Raw genomic sequence first — 27890 nt, forward strand, 5'->3', positions numbered from 1 at the left:
TGGAATATATATACATTTGTGGTTGACTGTCAAATTTAAACTTCATAATAAATGATATTTACAAATTGATTTCTGTACATGATTACCAACATTACTAAAGCAGATGTGTTCACTTATTATCAGCTATGACTGAATAAGTTACAAAGGAAATAAATCCTTCATATGGATGAGGTGTGCTGATGTTCAAGGGGATTAGTTCAGCTAGTTTTCTGAGGTCCGACACTAGGGTTTCACCGTCAGCAGCCCTGCACTTGAAAAGTACACTATTAGTTGGTAACTCTCTAGTGGGCTGATCCAAACATAGGCATCAACTTATCACCTCTTTTTATTATTTTTTTTGTTTTAATTTTTTTTTCTCTTAGACACAAGAAGCTGTATAAATTGCACTTTAATCCTGTAAGAACCTTTGCGCTGCTTCCAGAGTGACAGGATATTCAGGATGGGTAGGGTTAGGGAGTAAGGGGCACCTCCTTTTTGAGATCCATGAGGAAGAATTAGGGGCACACTAAATCTCAAAGTCATGTCTCCCCGGAAGAAGGGGAGGCCCAGCTTTTGAACCAGCCTCTCCAGTCAAAGCAGCAGACAGGGGGATGGCACACCCCTTGTTGAGGCTAGCAAGAACCTCTGATAGTTAGGGAACAAACCCCACCAACTCCAACAGTCACCTCCCACAGTACACTAGACCTATCGAATTGCCCAATGAACCCCAGAATCTAAAAATTTTCGGTAAGTGATGTGCCGCTCCTGGACATTCCATAAGGTTGCAAAGATTTAAGTGACAAATCAGTTTTTGCTGTGCCCAGTAGTAGGTTCAACTGGAAGGTATAAACCAGCCAGAAGTGATCCCTGCTGGGTGAAATTGCTACTCGATCAATGGCGCACCACAGTACTGGCTGTCACACCACAGAAAGTGTCCAAGCATACACTTTTGCTATGCCTCGAATTTATAGCATTGGATGGGTTATCTCTTATGTAACTAGTACAGTCATATGTATTGGTGTGTATAATTAAAAATATTGATTACGTTTCATGAACAATGGAACAACAGATATAACAAAGTTGAAGATTTTTTACTATTATGTTTGTGATGTATGATTCAATTTCTTATTGCATGATCAAACAATCATGGGATCATATAACCTGATCTTGTACAGTGACATTAAAATGTTGTCGATGTAATCCAATATTAAAATAGTTAAAAGCTAAAAATCTTCAATAGAAACTTAAAAGTACTTTATACACAATACTCATATCAGATTATTGATCATATACTGAACTTAAATTTTGATTGGCTACGAAACAGAAGAAGAATGAATTTTAGTGACTCTTACAGTCATGTTTTTCTAATGCCAGTACATGAACAAACTTTATTTTACTTAAAAATACGCAATAGGCAGTCCTAAAATTACTGTAATTACTAACCTGGCCACAGTTACGGAACTTAGCAGCCATTGCACAGTCCACGGCTTTGTCTACATCAGCACTCTGGAAGACAATGAATGGTGCGTTTCCACCCAACTCAAGACTGATCCTCTTCACCCCCAGAGCGCACTGGTTGTACAGCAGCTTCCCCACCTCCGTTGATCCTTAACATGCACAACTCATTACCAGACTAGTAAAGTAACTTTATGGTACCTCATAAGTGAACTGGCAGATATAATTATCTTCATAAAGTTTAAACTTCAGGACCGGATAACATAGTGATTACTGTAATATATTTAATTTATAAACTAAATCAAAGTAGTCCTATGTAATTTGGAACCATCATAAAAGAAAGTATATATATTGGCTAACCAGTGAAAGAGATGCCGGCCACCGAGGGACTCTGACACATCACCTTGCCGACCAGAGCTGCGTTCGCTCGAGTGCAAGTCACTACATTGAACACCCCTTTAGGAAAACCTGCAACAAAAATTACTTACATTAAGTTTAGTTAGAATTTTTTTTAATCTCACACAGTAATTTAGAACACAGTAAATTAGATGGCAGTCAACTAAAAAATTCTACCTGACAGAAATAATTTTCCATAACCTTCACACCTTTTAAAGTAATCTTGATAAGGTAAAAGACATTAAAAAGCAACTTGAAATAATTTAATTGCAAAATTTCAATATAAATGGAAGGACCAAATTATTACCATTGTAATTATGTTTTACAATACTTCTATTAATTAGCTATAACTATCACTATTAAATAACTATATTTTCCAATATTAATTATTAATATTGGAAAATATTTTATTCATTTACCAGTAATAGTTAATTAAACTTTTTCCCAGTGATCCAAGATTCTCCACTCAGTACTTCTATTATTCAAAGTTTTAACTTGTCTATAAAATAACTCTCAATGGCGTTCTACTTTAGTAGTTAAACATTTATTTAACTTATCTCTATTACTATAATATTATATGTAATTCAATCTGTTGGAATTCAGTACTCTCCAGAAATTTATCACTTTTCATCTGTAGAGGTATAACAATATTTTCCTCATAGTTTTTGTAATTATTGACATAACAGTTGATGAAAACAATGTAATTTCAGACTGCAGCAATATCAAAAACATGAAGAACAAACAAGCTTTTGAATGACATAACATACAAGCCATTTTGGTTGATAATAGCACCAGTACAATTTTTATTTGTCAACGTCTATCATTGAGATGTGTAGATTGTGCATAGTAACAATCCGAGTCGTATAAAGATGTTACGATCAACATTGGAGGGCTAAACCCACACAAGTAGAATATGCTGTTTCAGGTTACTGTGTGGGGCTCGAACTACAGCCCCATAGGACCTGACTTGGTTTGTCGTTTTCACCCAACTAGGTTGGACAGCAGATCAGGTGTAGTATGTGGTGAAAGGTGGACTGCACCGCAATGAGTTGGCCAAACCCCTGGTTTGCCAACTCGGCTGTAAACACATGCAAACTGTGTACGTACCATGTTAGAGCCTTGTGCGGACAACCTGGTTCAACAGTGTATAGAAAATCACTGACCGAACTTTTGCGTATCCCAACTCTCAATCTCACCATTCTTCTTTATTACATGAAATTTCTCCTACCATTATTGTGTCTCCTACAATTGTCCGAAGTTGGAACCGGCAACTGGTCCTCCAAATACCTATCAAATAACTAATTAATTTGTTTTAATTCTCCTCTTCAAACAACACAAATTCAAGTAAACCTTGTTCATCGGATAGTATATGGAGGGCTTAAACACCCGCTTCAATCCTACAGCTTTCAGTTTCTTTGTTACCAAAGACAAGTAGAACTGTCTGGTGCCCACAAACCTTCTAATCTGGTTAATTTTTTACAGACCCCATTGTCATAGCTCGGCCACAGGACCTCATGTTGTGAACATACTATTTATCAACACCAGTGAACCGATATAGTGCAACTGATGGAAATGTGTATTTACAATGTTTGAACTTTATTAGTGAGGTTAACTGTAGACTCTTATATGAAAATTATACAGAGTACTATGTTGCACGCTTTAGCAAGTTTTATGGGAACGACAGAACTCCAAAATGTTCGGGCAAAGAATAATTAATCAAAAGAGACTGCATACAATTAACAAATAATAAGATAGTACTAATAATATTAGAATTAATAGTTCTTGTTATTCAGATAATGTTGTTTATTTTCTAAATGACATTGTCAACCATTCACAGTATTCTGTTCCCAAACGTACATAAAAAGTAGTGCACTGACCAGCTAATTGAGTGGTGTGGGCAAGAGCGAGCGCAGTGAGCGGTGTGTCCTCGGCTGGTTTGATAACACAAGTGCAGCCTGCCGCTATCGCCGCCGCAGCCTTACGCGTAATCATTGCGTGAGGGAAGTTCCACTGATAACATACATTTTTTTTTAATTTTGCATATACAGCAATATTTTAAATAGCTAGAAACCCTGATATTTTCAGCACCAATAATAGGATATACAGTGTGAGTTAAAAGTATGGATACACTCTGTTTAGTTTTTGATGGATAAAGATGGAGGAATGGAATTCGGGACACCTTTCTAGGAAAGAGAAGTGAACTTTTTAGTCACTGTTACAACTTTGCCCATTTCCCCAAAATGTGATTTTGGAGTAGCGGCTCAAAATGTTTAAATGTAAAGACCCATTAAGTGACACCTCATTTGAAAATTCTTTATAAAAGAAGAAAAACAGTGGAAATTAGAGCTTTCTATTTCAACCCAGTACAAAATGGCAGCTCATTGAAATTAATTGAAAACTAATTGAGGTCAAACATGAACATCCACATTCAGAAGATAAATAACTTCAATAGACAACCACTTTTTTTACAAACTCAAACCTATTTTACAGTTATTACCTGCTGCAAGGCAGGCCTCACTTATCTTATCAGCTTTTAGGATGTCCAGTATCATGTTCAGTTTCTGGTTGGAATAAGACATGTTTGTGTCACAAAATCTTGATGAATGCTGTCCTTTAGTTACTAATACTAGATCTAATAGGCCTAATAAAAACAGAAATTGGTATACCCTTTTCTTGAAAAATTATGTTATTGCTGAGTATATACTCAGCTGCAGAGTATATACTGGCTGCAGTTTCAGTGGAATTGGCTAACCAAGGCATATTGCTGATAATTGCAGGCTACAGACCTCCAACAGATGACTCTGAACTTCTCTCTGAACTCTTTCACACTATCTCAGATTGCTTAAACAAATATGTATATAGACATACTTTGACTGTTGTAATGGGAGACTTTAATATAGACCTCAGGAAAAACTCTTTCAAATGTCAAAAATTCCTTTCTATGATGATGTATTTCAACCTGAAAAACATTATAAAATCTTACACCAGAGAAGTCTTGTGTTCCAGAACATTAATAGACCCCATTTTTTTAACCAATAATGTTAAGGCAAATAGCTCTGTTATAGCAACCGCTTTATCAGATCATAATGCACAGACTATTATTATTGAAAACTTTTCCATTCTCGATTTAAAATTTATGAATAGCAGAAGGTTTGATGATGCAAACTTGAGAGTTTTTATATGTTTTCTTTCTAAAGAAAAATGGCTTAATGTTTTAAACTCTGATAATATGAATTCAAAATATACATTGTTTATTGACAAAGTGAAATCCTCCAATCGACTTATCCTTTCCTGAATTTACAAAAGAGGCTGCAAAGAAGAAAGCTAAGAAAACCAGACTCAACCCAGATACACTAAAACTTAAGGATGAATTGAATGACCTCTACCAACGAAAAAAGGATTTGGAATCTACACACTTTTTACGAGAATACTACAGACGGCTAAAGTACAAGTACCGTGCAGCTATAAAGAGAGAAAAGTCTAGTGAAATGCTACGTAAAATTGAGTCATCCGATTGTAAATCAAAAGTGATTTGGCAAATAATAAACAATAGAAGGCCTATGAAGAGAAAAGACTCCAAAGAGTTGTGTATTGGAGACACTGATGGTGAACTGACTTATGATCCTTTGCACATTGCCAATAAATTAAACAATTACTTTGTTAACGCCAATGAATACAATGCAATACCTATAAACAATTCATCTTCAAACGCAAATTTAGCAGAACAGCCTAAAGCTTCATTTTTCCTATATCCAACATCAAGTAAAGAAGTAATTAATATCATTACAAATCTAAAAAATAAAAACTCTGCCGGTATAGATGAAATATCAGTTAGAATGTTAGAAGATATAGCAGACCTATTAGCAGAACCTATCAGCCACCTCATCAATTTATAATTCGCTACAGGATGTTTTCCAAATGCTTTAAAAATTGCAATAGTTAGATCAATATACAAGAAAGGTGACAAAAAAAGACCACAAAAACTATCACCCTATCTCAATTTTGACAGCTATTTAAGGTCTTTGAAAAAATAGTTTCACTCAGTCTATCTAGATTTTTGGGAAAACATGAAATAATTTGTAAAAATCAATATGGGTTTGTAAAAAATAGATCTATAACCAGCGCAATGTTCGCTCTAATAGATGATATCGTCTGCGCCCTTGATGAGGGAAACTACTCCACAGGCCTATTTTTTTATTTGAGTAAGGCGTTCAATTCCGTCAATCACGATCTCCAACTTGAAAAAATGAGTAGTAATGGGATAAGAGGCTTGGAATTAGATTGGTTCAAGTTTTATTTTAAAGGAAGGAGGCAATGTGTAAGGGTATCGGCAGTTGATGAATGTGGATTTCTGCGGCAGTATAATTCGCACAAACTTCCTACATAGAGTAGTGTGCCCCAGGGCTCCATACTCGGTCCTACTCTTTTCCTGATCTTTATCAACGATCTTCCTGTAGGTACTGAGTCGGCCAGGGCCGTCCTCTACGCCGATGTAGAGACGTCTTACACATCTCTTTTGCTGTCCAGCCCCACTGTGGGAACTCTTGAACAACTGACTTTTGTTGAAGCCAACGGTTTAGTACAGTGGTTTGATAGTAATCTGCTCACAATTAATTCATTTAAAACCTAGTTTCTAAACTTTCACATTTCTGAAAAATCCGCTCCTAATTTTAGTTTCTATCTAGATGAAATTTCTATCCACTCGATTAACAACACAACATTTCTTGGACTGACCTTGGACAACAAGCTAAAATTTCACAACCATATTGAAAATGTATCCAACAAAGTGAGCTCAGGAATATTTGCCATTTGCACCTTAGCAAAAACATCTAACTCTGATGTTCTTCTTTCTGCATATTACGGACTCATTTACCTGCATCTCGTCTATGCTCTGCCCATTTGGGGGTGTGAGAACAAAAGGACACTGTTTCTGTTCCGCCTACAAAAAAGAGCAATCAGAGTAATTTTTTCAACTAACAGATTTTTAAGTCTTCCAATATTTTTACTTTTCCATGTGCAAGTAATTCAGCGTCCGTGAATTCCTGACTGATGGCTAATTGGACAACCTGGTAGTTTAAAAATATCTTAAGAGTTCAAATCGTTTTAGTTATTTTATTTACGATGGTAATCTGTTGTAAGAAGTATCTGACATGACCAATGCATGTAATTGTGTTACTTTGGTTGAATAAACGAGTTATTGAGTATAAGTTATAAAAGAAGTAAAAATGATCCTAGACTGTTACAAAATAAAAAAGAATTAAAAAGTGTTATAAAGAACAGTTTTATTTTCCAAAAAGGAATGAATTACTAATGATAAGTACATAATGCAATCACAAAAACCCATGTAAAGCAGCCTGAAATGTCATTAAAACGGAAACACAGTGTATGTTAAAAATAACTGTTAGTCCAAACTTCCTGTATCTGCTAATGACTTCAATAATCATTTTGTCAATATCTGCATTTTAATAGAGATAATTGAAATACAGCTAGTGCCTTAGATATATTGAAATCAACTTGTATTATAAATCCTCAGTTGTTACCTTTAAAGTGGACTTATGTTAATCCTGATTCATAATACTGCTAAGTAACTCAGAATCTCCTAGCCTATGGGTACATACCACAAGTCTGGCGTCTCAACAGGGTGGTCTTCATCCCTAAAAAAGGGAGAGCGGACTACTCTGTCCCTAAATCTTTTCGTCCCATCAGTTTATCTTCGTTTCTACTGAAAACATTAGAAAGACTGGTGGAGAGGCACCTGAGAAAGGGAGTTCTCTCAGACACTCCCCTTCATCGCAACCAACATGCATACCAGCAAGGCAAATCCTGTGAATCAGCACTGCACCAACTAGTCAGTAGGATTGAGGATAGCCTGTCCGCCAAGGAATTGGCATTGTGCACCTTCATAGACATTGAAGGAGCTTTCGACAATGCCAAATTCACTGCAATGGTAAGTGGAGCACAGCGACGTGGCCTCGAGCCAGCTCTGTGCCGGTGGCTTAGGGCCATGCTGTGCTCCAGACGGATCAGGGCCGATCTCAATGAAGTATCGCTTGTGATCGCACCCACAAGGGGATGTCCTCAAGGAGGCATCCTGTCACCTCTACTGTGGAATCTAGTAGTAGATGGTCTACTTGAGGACCTTACTAACAACGGAATCTATGTCCAAGGATATGCAGACGACATAGTCCTTATGGTACAGGGAAAATATACAAATGTTGTTGTTGATATCATGAATACCAACCTTTCAACATGTACACAACTGGTGTCAGGGAGAGGGACTGAAAGTAAATCCCTCTAAGACAGTAGTTGTACCATTCACTAGAAAAAAGAACCTAGAGTCTCTTTCTAGGCTGAAACTCGCATCCACTCAGCTGGAGTGGTCAAAGACAGTCAAATATTTAGGACTGACTCTAGACCATAAGCTTACGTGGAATGATCATCTTAATAATATCCTGCACAAAGCAAAGTGGGCGCTCATGACGTCCAGGAGACTTGCAGGAATCTCATGGGGCGTAAAACCCCATATAGCACTATGGCTTTACAAAGCAGTTGTAAGGCCTCAAATCACTTATGGTTCATTAGTCTGGTGGACAAAGGTGAATCAGGTAACTGCCAAAGCCAAGCTTGAAAGCTTACAAAGGCTTGGCACAATCTTTGTAACCGGAGCATTCAGGAGCAGTCCCTCAGCGACCCTCGAGGTGGCTTTAGGACTTCTACCTCTTGGTGTCCATATAAAAGCTGAAGCACGTAAGTCAGCTTATCGGCTGATGGTTGCTGGCTTGTGGAGGAATGGAGCGTCTAACGCGAGCCATGGCGCCATCACTGAAGCTGTAAACCCAAGCGCTATTCTCGAAATGGTCTCCGACACAATGAGAACGGAGTTCGTATTCAATAAGCCATTCTCTGTTGACTTCTACTCCAGAGATGAGTGGAAATCGCAAGATAACATCCCAACAATAAGAAAGAGCTTTGTCTGGTACACGGATGGATCGCTTATTAAGGGTAGAACTGGATATGGAGTGTTTAGTCAATCCCCTAGAACTGCCCTTAGCGGCAGTTTGGGTTGGAACTGCTCCATATTTCAAGCCGAAATCTATGGTATCCTAGCCTGTGCCAACCTAGGCCTCACCAGAAGGTACCAGGGAATGAACATCTGTATAATGTCAGACAGTCAGGCAGCTCTTAAAGCTCTTGACTCCAACAGCATTTCATCCAGGCTTGTGTGGGAGTGCTTTAACACTCTCTGCAAGCTTGGATCACGCAACTGTGTGCGTCTTGGTTGGGTACCGGGCCACACAGGCATAGGTGGCAACGAATGCGCCGACAGGCTTGCCAAAAGCGGAGCAAGCATGCCATACACCGGTCCAGAACCGAGTTGTGGTTATAAGCAAGTCAGCCGCTTACCAAAGTATAAACAAATGGTCCAGGAAGACACACCGCTTGCGGTGGCAGAGTCACCAAGGACAAGCACTCGGCAAAAGACTGCTTGCCGATTCTAGCTCCGGATTCACCAGATGGCTGATGGGGCTGGGCAGGGATCGGGTTAAGCAAGTGATTGCCTTTGATCACTGGACACGGCCACTTCAGGAAACACCTAAACACTCTAGGTTTACGAAATGAGGACTCGGAGTGTAGACTCTGCAATAAGTCTGAAGAGACTGCAAAACACATAATACTGGACTGTGAGAGACTGGGAGCAAGGAGAAGGGCTCTTTTCAGTGATAAACAACCAGGCGACGAACCAGATGCTAGTATCGGGGAAAAGCTTCTTAGCCTAATTAAGGGCACGAAGATAGGCTTACCCCTCTAACATCAAAGGGGCACACAATAAGCTCAGGTTGACGTGTGAGGATCTATGAATCCACCCCAATATCCCAAAGGAAAAAAAAAAAAAAAAAAAAACTCAGAATCTGAAGATATTTTTGGAATCTCCAACTTAGTTTTACAGAAAATTACAAAGGAAATGTATCCCTTGACAATTCTTATTAATTGGATACTCAGTGTTGGTGATTATGAACAATGTTTGAAGACAACTGTAAACAAGCCTATACAAAGAGGGTGATATACTGAATGTAAACAATTACCGTCCAATTGCTCTGGTACCTGTTCAACCAAAAGTAATCGAAAGCATAATTAAACATAATATTGAATGTTACTTTGAGTACAATAACTTATTGTCATCTGAGCAATTTGGTTTTAGACATAACTTCTACACTGTCAAGACAGTTGAAAACATTGTCTCTTACATTATTAATGGCTTTGAGGATAGAGAAAAGATAAGTACTTTGTTGGTAGATCTTAGCAAAGCTTTTGACATTGTACCTCTCTCAGAACTTATTGGAAAACTAAACCATTATGGGTTTGAAGATCTTGAATTGTCTCTCTCTAGTTCTTATTGGTCTGATAGGTACCAAATTTGTCAAAATAAGTAACTAGATGTCTGATCTTAAGACGGTGACAAAAGGGGGTTCCACAGGTCTCCGTTCTAGGCCCCTTCTTGTTCGTGGTTTTCAAGAGAGATCCTACCTCTAATTTACTGCTAATAACCTAAGAGTTAATGAGGATAAGTCAGAAGATATCACTACTTTTAGCCTAGATACCAATTCTGTGAATAAGTCTGTCAAGTTAATAAGTCTCCATCTTAACTCAAAGCTCACCTGAAGAAACCCATACTGATGCCTTATGTACTCGCCTACCTAGAGTTATTTTTTTACTTAAAAAACCAGTCTCAGTTTAGTTTAAAGGCCTATTTTTCTTTTTTTCATTCTCACCACATGTATGGTACCCTTCTCTGGGGTGCATCTAAAGAGGTTTTCCTGGGCCAGAAGAAGGCTGTACATGTAATTTTTAATCTTAGTTATAGTGATACTTGTAAACAACATTTTATAGAATACGATACTTACGCTTCCCTCTATTTTTGTCTTACAAATTTTAATGTATGTAAAAGAAAATCTAGAATTTTTTATTTGAGAAGTTCAATCCACAATTATTATACCAGAAACCAAGAGTTGATCAATCAGAAGTTTGCTAGGCTGTCGAAAACACATTATACATAACTGTATTAGACATCAAACTCTTTAATAAGTTACCATTAGTTGTAAGAGACGTTTATTGTAAACATTTTAAAACGTCTGTGTTTAAATGGTGAAAACAAAAGACACTATTCTATAAAAAAAATATACATTCCTGTACTGTAAGTGATTGTACTTTCATGTAATCTGTGCTCTGTTTTCTGTAGCTTCTTAAGTGTTAGGTAATTTTATAAGCTGTATTATTGCAGGCTGTTGTTTAAATTTATGGTTTTATATCTATATATTAATTTATATCTATGTTTTTTAGGCAAATTTTATCAGACTATGACTTTGTCAATACATTTTTTATGTGCTGTAGCTGAGCTGTCTTGAATGTCTTCTGCAGACGTAGAATGTTTTTACCACGAAATGCAATAATTTCCTATTATTATGTCAGATAAATAGTGTACTTCTTTGGTGTTGCCTCAAAGTATTCTTTTTGTCTAGCAGAGTTATTGTCATAAGTGACCCATTGTTCCCATCTCACAATAATGCATGGTGTATCATCTAAAATCAAATGAAAAATCTGCACTTTATTCTGTAACACCTGTGTAGGAACAAGATATATTACAGAAACAAGCAAAAAGTTATATTTGTAGTGATAAATAATTGGAGATGATAGGTGTTCATTTAAGAACGATAATCAATGTCACAAGGGTGTACAACATACGACTGACATTAATTAAGTGATTACCACTTGGGAGGAATAAACCTTATCATTATAAAAGAATAACATGTTTAAGTGATACTTACAGGTGTAATAAGTGACACAACTCCTATTGGCTGTTTGATAAACACAAGCTGTTTGTTGGCCGGACTGGGCACCACTTCACCCTAATCAAAATCAAAATGTTATAAATCAATGATCATTTTAAAAATGACCATGATGTTTCTATTTACAAAAGTAAAATTAAGACGGGGTGATTGCTAGAATTATTTAGATGTCATGCGAACCTGGTAAATATCTTAAACATATTTTACTCTCGTCTTAACCTTTACAGTAACTACAATATGAATGTTATAGGTAGAGTCAAATCATGTCAATATATAACATTATACTAAACAAATAAGTAATTAAACTACAATATGAATTTTGGAATTTAAAGATTAGGGTCATATTTTGTTCATATTGGAACCACACTAAATTCTTGCAGTTTTATATGTTACTGACAGCAATTGCTGGTGTCATTGTTCAGAAATTGGACAAAATGTTATCCATCTAGAAAAATTAAACTAATCAGCTAATTTACAACAGTGAACCATGAACGACAAAAGAGATAAGGTATTGTGTTGAAAAAAGGTTATTACACCCAGCTAATGTGGCTCAATGCGTTCGTCTCATTTGAGAATCTCTCGAGACAAAATTTATTATTCGGTCATAAAATTTTAAAATCCTTCAATGATTATTTATGAATGAATGAATGAATGAAAGTAGACCTATCATGGTTTTGAGTCTGCCGGCTAGGTTTGTAGAAATTAGTATGATTTTTCACTTGCATGCATTTGCACAGCAGCATATCATGGCTCTAAAAATAAAGATATTTAACTGGTAACTATACTGTTATAAAGATTATTAAACTTTTGGGTAAAAATTGCTTTTTTTAAATTTCTGTTAGTACAAGGGCCGTTTTGTTTTTTTCAAACTCCGCACTCACGCTATGATGGCCAGACAAGTGGCAGATCTGCTGTATCATATACAATGGCAGTCGATTGTGCATCTTCACCACTACATTTGTCACTGCCAAGTTTTTAAAAGTTTATTGTGATTAAAACTGAGCCTATAATCTGAGATAAGGTGGAGATTCGTGTTAAAATTTGCTTGAGCAGTAGATTAAGAAATCAATTATTTTTTATTTTAAAAAGAAACCACTAAAAACAAGTATATAACATATAACACATAAAAACCGGTAGATTTTATTACAAACACAAAAATTAAACTGTAAATTATAGTGCAGTTTATGTTTTGAATTGATTCCTATATACATCACATTGTAACTACCACAAAAAATGTTAAAATCTTAAGTACACTATATGTACTTAAATTAATAGTTGAAGTTAAAAATACAGTAATTAATTAGAATATATATAAATCGAAGTAACAATTAATATTAAATTCTAAACTAACAATTTTTGCAACTAACCTGTCCATATCTAAAAATTCTTGTGAAAAATAAATGGAATAAGACTCACATTTACTCGTCTGGCTTCTTCAGAAAACCAATCGACGAAAGAGTTTCCGTAGGCAACCTCACTGAGAGCCTCCTTCAGTGGCTTCCCCGTCTCCGCTGTGATGATACTCGCCAACTCCTTGCTGTGCTCGTCGAGTATATTGTACCACTTGCGCAGCAGGATACTTCTGTCCTGTCAACTACCAGCATTAGTTGAAAATCAGCTGTTTGTTTAGTTTTGTTTCGGTACTAAGAACACTAAGCAAAGATTTCAGTGGTAATCAGGAAATGGTTTCTGAACACAATAATAGTGCTGTTTGACTAGGCACTTATAACTATTGATGTGTTTTATTTCAAGAATTAAGGCATAAGAGTACAAACAAATGTTTTTCAAGTATCACCACGAATGCAAAAGTTAACAATTTTTCATTTGACAGGGAAAAATACATTTTATCTTCAAAACACATTTTTTTATCACAAAGACAAGCGAATTTGATATACCCTTTAATGTATTGCACAATATATTTTATTTATGTGTTTCCAATTGCTCATTGCCAAGTGTCATAAATGTTTAATGATAAAAACTCAGAATTACTTCCAATTTCAAAGCCTTTTTTGTTATAACTATTTATCAACTCTATGTTTATTCAATACTGTCATTTATAATAGACTAATTTATAATCTTCATTCATTTATTAAATTAACTATGTTGCAAGTCGCTGCTATTATTTGATTTAATATTTCATTTAAATCTCACTTATCACTTATACTAAGTTATATTTAAGGTTAACAGGAAAAAAAATAGTGTGATTAGGACATTTTTATTTGACTATTTTGGTGCACTCAATTAAAAAAAGAAGAAAAGAATAGGAACCTTATCCTCAGACTCTTGTTTGATTGTTGTTTGTTGTTGATGTGTATGTGTGTAACTTGACTTCTGGATTCTGGAGTCATGTTCGTCAGGAGAAATCCAAAAAAAGAAGTTCAAAATTAACTCTTTACATTGTTTCAACATCAAAAATATCAAGATTACAAAATATAGTGTTAATTAGGTGAAGTATTCTCATTGTCTAATCAGATGCACAACTGAGTCCACTACGATGTTTTAGACACACTCTCTAAGCACGATGGAGCAACCGAGTTTTCTACACATAATGTAACTATGGTGGGAAATCTGTGACAGGAGCTATAGTGAACTAGAGCTAAACTCAACATTCAATATAATATAGTCAATTGGACCAAAGAATACCCCTTTCACCCCTTAGACCCTTAGAATCAGATAATGATTCTAATTATATCAGATTGTGACAACCCTGATATTTAGAAAACCCAAGTCATCTTGAAGTTCTTAATAAACCTTAAGATGTTTCTAGGAGCCAAAAGACACCACTTCAGAAGGTTTTAGAAATGCTCTCTAAAGGTGTCTTATCCAAGTCAAGGCAATCACTTCACAGTTTCTAGATGATGTACATGGCAGACTCCTTCGACCTGCTGCAGAAACGATATAATGTCTGACCCATCTTGAGGGTGGTAGTGAAGGGAGAATAAAATTGGAGAATAGTCTGATGACTGGTCTTTCATGTCAAACACTATCTTCACTGTCTATCAGCTGTATATTCAGCTTTCACGTGTCTCAGATCTGGAAGGGCTTTCCAGTAGAAAGATCTCTACAACCACCCAATTCATGACAGCATTTCGTCATGACAACTTCCTCATGCCTCTGTACCCATATCAGAGTGACACTGATATGGATGGCCTTGGACTACAACGGGCTCAGACTAACTTGGACACAAGTTGATAGTGAATTGTGAGTGTTAGTGAACTTGTATCATTTGCCAGATGAAAGATTTGATTCTACTGTTGAATAGGCTATAAAAAAACAATAACCCATAGCTTATAAATTTCAAAATTATAAATTTTCACCAGCCTTTACTTACAGATCCAAAAGAGTGGAACCAATCCGAGAGCATGGTGAGCTGGATTTGGTCCACAAAGTAGTCACATGTGCACTCTTATATAATTGTCTATTAAATTTTTATCACAATAATAGTTTTTTCTTAAATAAGCTAGTGGAAAGTATATTTAGTTATAGAAATGTATAAACAAAAAAGACATTAAAGCAACCCGTAAACATTTGAGAATATTATCAATCCTATTCCTGAATAAACCAGTTGGAGGCATATCAAGATGTAATATATTATAAATATGTGAGCCAAAATATTTATTAATGAAAGTAGAAAGTAGGCTTGGAATCAAGGAGTGAACTCAATTCTACAAATGAAAATAAAAATAAAGCCCATCTTAAACAAATTGAAAATAAGATTGAAATCCCTTGACCAAAATGTGAGAATTTCTATAAAAAAACACAAAGGGGAAAAAATCAGTGGCTTTTGCACACTGCATTTAACGGGACTTCCACAGTGAAGGGCATATGAGTGCTGGGCGTGGCTGCAATCTTCAAAGAAGAATTTGGCCCCGTCCTGATACCACAGATTCCTTATCTAATTATCTCTTGCCCCCCCCCCCCCCCACCTACCAACAGCTGCCTGATGGAGCAACAGTCTATAGTCTGCTTACAAAAAATAATTATCATCAAAAGCCAACTTCACATGACTTACGACTCAGCATTCCATCATCTAACAAGTGACTTTAAAGACAAGCAACTTTAAAAACACCTCATTTGCTCCCCCATGGGCTGTGTTAGGGATGAAATTCAAGTTGAACATTTTATAAAAAATATTATTAAATTTCAAAAAAGTACAGAGGCAAAAATTACCATAGTTACACACAATGAAGAATCAGCAAGAAATTTAAAAAAATGGATTAACACATAAAGAATTTTTAATTAAAGTAAGAAGAACACTTCAAGATGAGGTATCAGAAACTTCACTCAAACGAGTCTAACAGTTCTCTACTCAAAAATGACTCTTCTCACTCGTGCAGCACTCCTCAACCAACCATCACAGAAACTTTTTTAGCCAATGTAGCTCTGGAAATGGCCCTCATTAAATTGTAACAACCAAGACAACATTCAGATTAATTTTACAATTATGCATCAAACGTGCAACATTTACCCTCACACGGTTGGAAATTTTAAGAATTAATTTGGACGAATTAAAGCCAGACATCATGGCAATTTCTGAGCACAAAATGAGTGAAAACGAACTAAATATATTACAAGTTCCGGGTTTATAATATATGTTCTTATTATTCTAGATCTTCAGTGGGGGGCGAGGAGTAATGATATTATCCAAAACACATCTCAATACTAAAAAATAATAATTCCTTCAGTTCAAAATTTGTTGATTGACAAAATATTTGAATGCTGTCTGGTTGAGGTATTACTAGAAAATTTTAACTGTGTATTATGCTGTATCTACAGATCCCCAATACCAATGTTTTTTCCACAATTTTTATGTCAAATTTTGAAGTTTTATGTTCTATTTTAACTAAACAAATACAAAAATGTAATATTAACTGGGGACCTGAAACATTAATGTTTAAAAAGAGATAATTATTACAAAGACTTTGTGAGTGTACTTAAATCACACAATTTAGAATATAAAGTTGACTTTCCGACAAGAGTAACATTACAATCAGAGACAGCTATAGATAATATAATTAGTAATATTAAAGATTAATGAACAGCAAGTAACAGGGACTCATAACACACATCTCAGACCATGATGCTCAATTACTTGAGATTTTTAACTTAAATATAAAAAGAAGAAATTTCAAAAAAATATTGCAGGAATTTTAATCCAAATAATATTGTTACCTTTAGTAAATGTTTATCTCAGGAATCCTTTATGGAGGTATATCAGTCAACAATTAACACTAAGTATGAAACCTTTTTAAATATTTTTATGTACCATTTTAGTAATAGTTTCAAAACTTATGGTAGATATCAAAGATAAAAAAATTGATCAATGGATCACTGACGAAATAAAATGTAAGAAAAACGAAATCCATCAACTTGAAAAAGAATTTAGAAAAAATAAGGATGAACATTCTAAACTTTTAATCAAACATTTCCAAACAAGAGAATTAAAAAACTGTATAAATAGGAATAAGAAACATTTTTTAATAATAAATTAAGTAATTCTAAAAACAAATCTAAAATGACTTGGAATCTGATTAAAACTGAGATAAATAAAGAATCAACTGCAAAGCATAATATTAACATTGAACAAGATGGAATTTTAGTAAAGAACCCTATTCAGATAGCAAATTTATTCAATGATTTCTTTGTATCAGTAGTTGAAAAATCTGTTTTACCAAAGATTCCTCAGGGTAATAGTAACTTACTGTTAGAAGACAATTTTTCAACCCAATCTAGGTTTAAGTTTAAAACCATAACAGAAGAAAATCTTAAAAAAATAGTTAACTCCTTTTGAAAATAAATTTTCTGCTGGCAATGATGATATTTCCATTGATATTGTAAAAAAAAGTCCTCCCTGTTATATTGAAACCCTTATTGCATGTGATAAACTCTTCTATTATCTCTGGAATATTCCCTGAATCATTAAAAATTGCTAGAGTTAGTTCCCATTTTTAAAAAAGGAAATCCTAATGATGTGTCATGCTATCGTCCTGTGTCATTGCTACCCATCTTTTCAAAAATACTTGAAAGAGTGTTCACTTTCAGTTAGTAGATTATTTAGTAGAACACCAACTCCTAGATAAAGAACAACACGGTTTTTCAGGTCAGGTCGATCAACAATTACTGCAGGAATTGAGTTCATCCAAACAATAATCGAATCAGTTGATAAAGGGGAAAAAGTTTTAGGTGTATTTTTAGATATGACTAGAGCCTTTGACAGTGTGTCTCATAAAAAACTTTTAAAGTCATTAGAAAAAACTAGGGATTACTGGAAAACAATTGGAATGGTTTGAATCTTATCTCAAAAATAGACAGCAGTATGTTGAGATTGAACATTCAATATCAGAATTTTCAGAAAAATACAATTACATCCGCAAGTTCAATTCCCAGAGACGAATAATTAAACATGGTGTGCCGCAGGGGTCTGTCCTGGGACCTCTCTTGTTTCTTTGCTACTTGAAGGGTTTACCTGGAGCGATCCCCTGTTGGTAGTACTATGTGTTTGTTTGCTGACGATTCGAATATAACAATATCAGGAGACACTAAAGAAAATGTTGAAGTTTAAGTTTCATCATTTATTACTTTGTCAATTGTCAAAGAATTTTTGGATCATAAAAATCTCCTACTAAACTCAAGTAAATCTAATTTTATATCATTTTGTACAAAACAAACAAGGAATAAAATAAACCCACAAGTAGCTATAAATAACGAAATAATAGAACAAGTTGAAGTAACAAAATTTTTAGGGCTTTAATTGACGAAAACCTAAGTTGGGATAAGCACACTGATCATGTGGTAGGCCAAAATGTCAAACAGGCTTATTTGCTCTGAGACAATTGGCAAAGTTACTGTAGCTTGGAAACATTAAAAAAATAATTATAGTTTTTCTTTAGTTCACTCACATCTTGCTTATGGGATAAGCATATATGGAGCAACAAAAAAGGGAAATTTAGATAGAATTTTAATACAACAAAAGAAATCATTTAAGAATTATGTGCAAATTAAAAAGAGAAGAACTCAGTTAAACATCTTTTTGCTAATCTAAAAATATTAAAAACTGTATATGGGGGCCTCTATATTTTAGAAACTATGACTTACGTAAAACAGAACTTTGACCCGATTTTATCTGTAAATAATCATATTCACAACACTCGATTAAATAGACAGGTTGAAACACACCATTTACATTTTTTTAAGAAAAAAACTAAATATATGGGAACAAAGTTTTTGTATATGCTACCAAGGCATATTTTACTGGAAAATAATTTATCTAAATTCAAATCTAAAGCGAAAGATTATTTAATAAATTTATCTCTTTATTCGCTAGATGAATATTTTCTCAGCTAGAATTAAGCAATTCTGACCTAACTGTTGTAAGGAATCTAGGAGGGGCCCATTCTATGTTTGGTATAGACATAATATATTTTAATATAAATAAAATCTATATTAAAGTTCCTATCTAGTATTAAGTCTTGACCATTTGTAATTTGACGCTATTTATTGTACCTTTGTACATAATATGAATAAAGAATGAATGTTTGAATCTTGAAGATAATCTTATAAGCTTTTAAAAATATTAAATTATACAGAATTATTTAGAATGTGCATATTGTACTATACTAATTACTGGATTTTACAACTGAATTCAAATATAACTCATTGTAATAACTAAACAGCAAGAGATGTGCAAGGATTTATTTTATAAGAAATGAATGTTTAACAACTTGTTAAATCTGAATTTGATATGATTTTTCATACCAATCCCAAAAGAATTATCTGATATAATTCTTTCCCAGTCAGTACCAATACAATTACAATTATGCTATTGCAACAGACACAGTATGTGTTCCACAAAAAAGTCACTGTACCTTGGCAGTGGTGGACCATGTTTTGAAGGCGGTGTCAGCAGCGGCGACTGCTATCTCACAGTCCACCGTAACCATGTCCGGGACGCTGTGGATAGGCTCACAGTTAGCCGGGTTTAACACCTGGAATGTTTTCCCTGACAAGGCTTCTACCCACTCTCCGTTCACATAACACTTGGAGCGCACCAACGGTGAGTTGATCAGCTTCATGGCTGCAACAGTAGACTCTGCAAGTAGACACCAAACTAATTGTCCGAGGTCAGAGATACCTTATCAGTTAAATGTTTCACATGACTAACTCTGAGCCATTATGTTTTAATGAGCCATCTGTTATCAATAGTGTAATTGATAAAAATAATTGTCAATAACAGTCATCTATTATTTCAATTAAGATTTTCAGAAGTTATTATAACAGAATTATTAGCTTTACTCCACAGCATAAATGCATATCAAATTTGATAGTGTCTAATGCAATTTTATTATAAGCATATGGATTTATAAATTTAACAAATTATTAGTTAAGAGAAAATCAAAGGTAATTACAGTACCAAGAAAATTTTACAACTTTGAGGAATAAATACACATAATCATTAATGAATACATGTTTATGCTTTAATTCTTCCAGAGCCAAAGTCCAAGTTTCTCAGATGTTTTGTAACAGCATTGTAATTTTAATTAATACTTTGGCAATTATTTTGTACCCATCTTATTGTTTTATGCAATGCATACTTATTTAATCTAGTACACACAAGTGTTAAAAAATATGTACATCAAAACCACAATATAGACAGCTGTTCTGAGAAACAGCGATTTAAGCAATACACATACGGTTAATTTAAGAAAAAAGTGTGGTATTTGGAATTATTATTCCTAATTTTTTTAATGAAGACTAAAATTTTAACTATTTATAGAGATTGAAATAGGCTTTAAAAAATTTGCTATGTTTAGTTTGAACTATTATTTTTCAACTACAAGATAAATATAAAACGAAAATGATTTTTTAAATGCTTTAATTTTTTATATATATAAAGGGGCACAACAGTCAATTTTAAGTAGGTAGTGCATGCATGTTGTTGCTTGGTTTGTAACTAACAAGAAAAAAATTTGATTGTAACTAACCAAATAACGTAATTTTATTTTTTACTAATACTTTGCAAACTGCTATAAATGGTTTGCCACTTATGGGTGTATCTATTAAAATTAGCCCTTTCGGGCCCAGTAGCCAGTTGGAAGTAGTAAGCAAATTTTGTGACAACTGATAAATACTAATAATTTACTTCTTAAGAAAATTTACATATAGTTTTGTGGGATGCAAGAAAACTGTTTACAATAATTTTAGGAAATGTTATAAGCATTCCAGCATACTGGTTATTTTTTTCTCTAGGTTCATAAATACTGGAGTTTTGAGTACTTTCAGAATCTGCCATATTGGAATGATGTGACGTACCAAGCTGGCCAATGAAATTAGCTAAAATTTTCATAAAAATAATTTTTGTACCAAAATGTTAACTATTTTTATGAGTTAGTTTCACAAGGCTTGTTATATAACAGTGGTGTAATACTTGGCTTTGGGGGGAAGGATTAATGTAATTGAAGAGTACACTACACTGGGGGCACAAACAAAATATAAATTAGGCCTAGTTCAAAGTAAAATATTTCACTACTGTATTTCAAACAAGTAGGATTATTGTTTTTACATGAAAATTTTCTTTAATTGTAACAAATTTTTGGGGAGGGGTTCTTTCTACTGTTATATAGCATAATATAAGCTTTGGAACGTTGGATGATTTGCACTTGTAGATACATAGTATACTGAGTGTAACAAAACTCTCTACACAAGCTTTAGGATATTGCTCCATGAACCAAGATGAGCTGAAAACTAAATACAACCAACAGTCTGTCCCTTTTCATTTACCGTCTGTCTGTATGTGTCTTTGTTTTTATTTTTTATTTCAGAAATGAAATTTTGTACAATTATTTTTCCTTACAGTCTCTAATCAAGAGAAAAATTCCTTCTTTAGACACTGTGAGTATTTAAAATGTGCACTACAATTGTAAATCCCACCACTTGTGAAATGCGATCAATGATTAGGTTTTGTTGAATAAAAGCAGATTGAGGTGGTGGTATATTGCTAAAGTTCAAGATGAAGTTTGCAGTGGTCGGTCTAGTCTGGTTACTAAAGACTTGGAGGCAAAAAACAAATTAAAAAATTTAATTCACTATCACTGAACTTTTACATTTCTTCCAAATTTCACAAATTATAGTTCATAAAATTGTTCTGGAGAAGCTTGACATTCACAAATTTTGTACCAGGTGGGTTTTAAAAATCAGAAGACCACAAAAAACTAGGGCTTGCTGCATTATTGAATTTTTCTTGAAGACAACAATAATTATGGTAACAAACTTCTATATTTTATCGTAACTAGTGATGGAATATGGGTGAAGCATGCTAATTGTGAGATGATAAAGCATTCTATGGAATAGGGACACACATTCTCCCAAGAAAATATCTCCAAATTGTCTCTAACCAGAACTCATGGTAGCTATTGTTTGGGCAAATAGGGTATGGTTTTAGTTAATTTCCTTCAACGAGGCTCAGCAATCAATGCAGAAAGTTATTATGAAACACTTAAGAAGCTATTGTGGGTGATAAAAAAAACAAGCTTCAGAGAAATCTGAGCTCAAATCTTCGGTTATTCATTACAATGGATGTTTTCATTGACAAAACAGCCATTCCATGGCAGATAACTAAAATTTTAGAAAGAATGTTACGGTAAATTGTAGACACATTTATTTTCTAATAGATAAATAAGTTAAAATTGATCAAAACCAATATTTTTCAAAATTTATTTTATTTATGTGTTTTCCTTAATGTAAACTGGGGGGCTTCCAATTAGGCCTACCTGTACAAGGTACAGCTTTTAGTTTTGATTTCTTTGGCTGGGCCCTCAAGTTCATATTACATACTATGAATGTACAATCAGCTAATTCTAGATGGAAACAAAGCTGTTTTTATTGTTGTATGTGTCTCAATATAAACTTTATCAGACATTTTCATTCAAAGTTCAGAGATTTCTAAACTTCACACCTTTTTAAGCGTCCCGTCCATAACAAAAAGGTAAATATTTCTAATTTATTAATAAAAATGTATATTTATGTATTAAAAGACTTTAAAATAATAAATTAAACTGATTGGTTTAATATACAATTTAACTTATGTAGGTTAAGACATTGAATATTTTGAACCTACAATTTAATATTGTAATTATTTCATTTCGTAATAGTTTTTGAAGTCCCATGCAAAACATGATATTGCCTAAGAATTGGATTCTATAAACACCTGAGTGTTGAATTATTCAAACATACCTCATTACCAAAACATATCTAACTATAAAATATACTGCCTTTGATAATCTAAATAAACTTAATATTTAATTACTATATTTCTAATCTCATTCTTTTTAGAAACTCATTTTTGATAACCAGTGAAAAATAAAGAAGGCGTCAACAGAAAAAGAAAACAAGATTTAGAGAGCAAAAATGTAGAGTAATTAATGAAGGATGAAAAAACTAAAGATATTAACAAACTGCGGTAAACATGAAGCCAGGGTCAAGGAGAAAACTAAAGAACAGGCAGATACATACAATAAGCTGATGTATAAATATACAGCATGCTTAGAGCTTTATGAGAGTCAGATTCTGACAATTCTAATAGAAATCATTCCATCCTATTTATAGAAAAGGACATTTTTATAATTATGTTTATAGGGACTCTAAAGAATCTAAAGCTGATATTCAAAGGATGACATAGAGCGAGTCCTTCTCATCTAGGAATTAAGAAAAACAGGAATCATACACACTATAGATACATACTTGAGATACACAGTACAGTAGAGGAAGACGAAGACAGAGTTTACATTTTTTTCTCACACTCTAAAAGATAATACAAATTTTCCAACCCCCAAACTAGAACCAAAAAATCAAACAAAACTCCTTGGTATACTAATTGATGAACACTTAACCTGGAAACCACACATCGAACAGCTTTGCAAAAAACTAAGCACCACCATCTATGTAATACGCAGAATAAAACAAATCAGCAGCAAAGATTCAGCTAAAATTGCTTACTTTTCATTGTTTGAGTCACATCTCAGATACGGCATAGCTGTGTGGGGAGGTGCTACCAAATGCAACATGGAGAGAGTCCTCAAACAGCAAAAGCGAGCAATAAGATGCCTAGCAGGACTCCAGTTTCAAGAAAGCTGCCGTGAAACATTCAAACAACTGAAAATCCTCACCATAGTAAACCTCTACATTCAAGAAGTGATCCTGCATGCTGTCAACTCTGGACAAACCAGAAACAGAGACTTCCACCACCATCACACTCGTAATGCCTTAAACTTTACTCTTTCAGTCCACCACCTGAGTCTCTCTGAAAAGAAGCCGTCATACAAAGGAGATCTTTACTTCAATAAACTTCCAGAACCTCTAAGAAAAGAACCACCAAAACGTTTTAAAAAATGCACTGACCAACTGGCTACAAGAAAGACCATTTTATTCAGAAAATGAGTTCTTAAATAATTTAATTTAAATAGAAATATGATCTGTACTATATGACGCAATGTACTATTCTCAACTGAATATGTCAATAAAGAAATTGTCTATTGTCTATACCAGTATCAAGATTTCTTTAAAAGTTAGTGAAAATAGGTTTTTCATTAAACTGTAAAATGATTGGCATATTGCTATTACCACAACTCAGAATAGAAATAGTTATTATCAGTTTGTAAAAGAGTTATGTCACTTTACTTTTTTGAGCCTGTACAATCACTATGTAGTTTTAGTTTCATAATTAGTTTTTTTGATTAATATTGCATTTTTTTTATCCAGATTTATGATAATATGGCTTATTATAATAACTCACTATTACTCAATAAATTAATTACTATACATCAACTTAGTCTTTTCATCGAGATTAACTTTCAGTCCCATCCGTAACATGTACTTATTAATAATAATCAACTAAAAGTGAACAAACTATATGACATTAGTTTTTACATTTCTAGGCTATATACCCAACTTAAGATTTCGGTAGCTATAAGATAAAAGGCCAGGGCGGCAAATCACGAATTTGACGTTATCAACGTATTCTGCTCATCCTCCTGAACAAAAAATATATATAGGTAGTACTAGGGGGTGCAAATGACAAATAATATGATTTTAGGGGGTATATTCATAAGTGGTTATGTTTCTAATGTTTTAATGTTCAGTTTGTGTGCTGTGTCTGGATAATCTGTTTGCTTGAATATTATCTGCGGCCGGGACTGATAGAAGCCTGATAGCATATTTCTTATCTGAGTTCTCCGGGGCATGAGTCAGTGCTTCACAAGATATCGTGTTCAGTAGATTGGATTGAGTGAGTGCGTTACAATCAACCATCCACTAGTTCGACCAACCCTAGTGAATTATGTGTGTCGGAGTGTTTAGTACAGCACGTAAAGAGTTTACGTTTTAAACCGAAACAAAATTATTTCCTTTTTAATTCAACATGGAATTTTTAATAATGAGTGTATTTGTTCGTCGTGCGGTCGCGTGTTGCTTTTTAAACCGGGAGACTTTGTTGTTTCGTTGCGATAGGAAAATTAGAAAAAGTAGTAAAAAAGAAGTTTTAAATGTTGCAATGTTTAAAAATCCACTTTTTTGTTGCTGCTGCTCAGCTATATCCGCCAACACACTAATGGTAAGTGTTCTCTGTTAATGTCCATCTATATATTTATATTTGAGTTTTTCATGATTTATTAAGTTTTCAACTTTACATAATTGCCTTTGCATTACATTTCAATTTATATTTCTGATCAGCCCCTCTAGAATTTTATATTTTACTGATAGGTACTATCTCGAGGAATGCTTTTCTTTTATTGACCTGGTGCACCTGGTGCTGCCGAAGCCCGCGCTGATGGCCGGAAGGCGCTCGTCTCATTTTCGATAACAAGTAATTAATTTGTTGCTCGAAATTAAGAAAAACATTGTTCATTTTGATAAAAATTCTGCTCATTTCAATATTATTTTTCATTTACGTTAGCAAAGATGGCGACCCATCCGATGACGTCATCACGAGGTTGAATCATGGTCACAAAAGGTCATGTGACGCTCGACGTCGATGTACAACATGGAAATATTACTCCGCACGTGAACAGTTGTTCCATTTTTTATGTTCTAGAACTTCGTTATTTCTCATTTCCACCCCATCAAACCTTATATTTTTTTTTTGTTCTATAGGACAATTGCAATAAGTTAACGCAAAACTCGTATTTTGCCGCTCCGGCCGTTTATATGATAATTACTAAGATTTCACATAATAATGGCAAAAAGTTGACTAAACTCTACACTGTCTTTATCAGTTCATAAAGTAGTATAGATATATTCTATGCCATCGTCACCAATTGCAGGGTAATTATTTTTATTAAAAATAATAATAAACTTAGGCTTACTTAATAAGTCAATTAAAATGTTTGGTATTTATTTACAATACCGTGACCATGAAAAATGGACTTTTTTTTCATGGGTTGGGCATTTATAGCCAAGTATTATTATCACAGGTGCATATAAACTGGGGGGAAAGTATATCATTGTATTATATTTATGCCTTTCAGGCATTATTGCATTAAGAATGGAAAATAACCGACAAAATTTTGTCGAACAACACTTGGAGGGTTAAGGATCAGGGGCATCACGTGATCTGGGATTCGACTTTTGCAAGCTCGAGTTAATTTTTTTTCTAAAAGAGCAAGCAGTGCGCAGCACTGCGCAGCGGGCAGGCATCGTTGACAGGATTAACGTCATCATTTCAGTAAAATTGCCAGAGGTACTGTCAAAAACAGAGTTTTCAGAGGATTTCAAAAAATCGTAACTCCTTTGATTTTCGTTGCCGACAAATTTTTTCTTCACTATTGTTTTCAGGAAAAAAAAAATGAACATACCTTTCCATGGTCACGTTATTGTAAATTGATACCAAAATGTTCAAATTAATCACTAATATTCGGTTTTAATACGTTTATTATTTCCGTATTTTTGTGGTTTTTCCAAACTGAAACCATTCAATTCATGATCAGCAAACAATTTTACATGAAAATAAAAATCAAACAACGGTTTTTCCCCAAGTGCTAACTATTTCATATCAATCACATTGATTATAATTAATTGAATAATTTGTATTTTAAAATTAGAACAACACCCTAAATTAATATAAGTTTAAACAGGTAATTGCTTTCAAATTTAAATTCAATTCTTAATCAAAGTTAAATCAATCCCTACCAGTCTGACTGCTGAAAACAAAAACGCCGCTCTCACATAAAGTTAACCTTATCTTGTTTATCAAGTAGATATTGACAATACACTGACCGCTAATAATTTTAATAGTCCTCTGGAGCTTTTAAACAGTTAGTGCTCACTAGTTAAATGAGATTTTTATGTTAGCTTACCAAGTTTTCTCTTAATTTTAACACGAATTACAAGTTATTTTAACTTAGTGTCCACAATCTTTTACAGTTGACAAAATCTAACAGTCTATTTATATTTCAGATTTATCTTCTTTTGTTATTTCCTATTCCTTTTTTTTTTTTTTTTTTTTTTATTCTGTTTATAATAAAGGCTCGGGTATACTCCCATGCAGCCTCGTGGTTCACTGTGTTTGTTAAACCTCTGTGGTAATTTAATTGGGAAGAATTTAGTTATTTTTATAAGTTTATGGTTTAATGTATTGGACATATATGTTTTGTGTACCTATACTGTTTTGTGTTTGTTAATACATAGCGGGATTACTATGGGATTCTATAGATGGATATTCTGGATTTGGGGGAGTCTTCCCGCCAGGGGTCCTTCAGGCATTCCTAATCCGAAATATGGACCACGGATATAAAGGCCAAAACCAGGATACATATATGTATTGTGTTTTGCTATTAAATGCATTTGTTTATGGTCCTGAGAAAGTTATTTATTTCTTTATATACTTTTGTGTCTTCTAATTTTCATTAAATACGTTAAGTTAATATTAGATATTGATGTTACATTTTAATTACCTTAAAGCACCGATCTCTTGCATATTCGTAGGCTGGGCATTGTAAAATTACATGGTCTAGTGTTTCTCGTTGAGCTTGAGTGCAGCTTAGACACAATGGTGTGAAATATTTTTTAATATTATATAGTCTAGCGTTTACCTTAGCATGTCCAAACCTTAATCTTATTATATTTACCACTTCTCTTCTGTTGAAGTCTGCAATACCTATACCATCGATTTTGAATAGTCGTTGTCTGAAATTTGCTTATACCATTGCGCTTTTTGTGATAGTTGGT

At 34.0% G+C, this 27890-nt stretch overlaps 1 protein-coding gene across 2 annotated transcripts; it reads right to left on the minus strand.

Moving 5' to 3' along the window:
- Nucleotides 1-1302: 1302 nt before the first annotated feature.
- On the minus strand, nt 1303-27150 carry LOC124373370 (succinate-semialdehyde dehydrogenase [NADP(+)] GabD-like). Of its 2 annotated transcripts, none has more exons than XM_046831745.1 (7): nt 27020-27150; nt 19541-19749; nt 13092-13262; nt 11655-11735; nt 3708-3840; nt 1795-1902; nt 1303-1586 (listed from the first exon to the last, which is right to left on the minus strand). In XM_046831745.1, the coding sequence occupies exons 2-7, from the start codon at nt 19745-19747 to the stop codon at nt 1318-1320; spliced, it is 969 nt and encodes a 322-aa protein (XP_046687701.1). In that variant the 5' UTR covers nt 19748-19749; nt 27020-27150; the 3' UTR covers nt 1303-1317. The 2 variants fall into 2 exon arrangements, with proteins under 2 accessions (XP_046687701.1, XP_046687700.1); XM_046831744.1 differs by having other exon boundaries at nt 19541-19764.
- Between the last annotated feature and the right edge of the window lie 740 nt (nt 27151-27890).

The sequence above is a fragment of the Homalodisca vitripennis genome, unplaced genomic scaffold (genome assembly GCF_021130785.1).
Source record: "Homalodisca vitripennis isolate AUS2020 unplaced genomic scaffold, UT_GWSS_2.1 ScUCBcl_5375;HRSCAF=12064, whole genome shotgun sequence".
Classification (NCBI taxonomy): domain Eukaryota; kingdom Metazoa; phylum Arthropoda; class Insecta; order Hemiptera; family Cicadellidae; genus Homalodisca; species Homalodisca vitripennis.

Bases quoted from the DNA above. Each gene is read 5' to 3' on its own strand.
- LOC124373370 (XM_046831745.1), bottom strand. From the start codon at position 19,747: ATGAAGCTGATCAACTCACCGTTGGTGCGCTCCAAGTGTTATGTGAAC. The intron at 13,263-19,540 runs GTACAGTGACTT...GGTAGTTGACAG, and splicing joins CATGGTCCACCACTGCCAAG to GACAGAAGTATCCTGCTGCG. The intron at 3,841-11,654 runs GTAAGTATCACT...GTATGTTATCAG, and splicing joins TTGTGTCACTTATTACACCT to TGGAACTTCCCTCACGCAAT.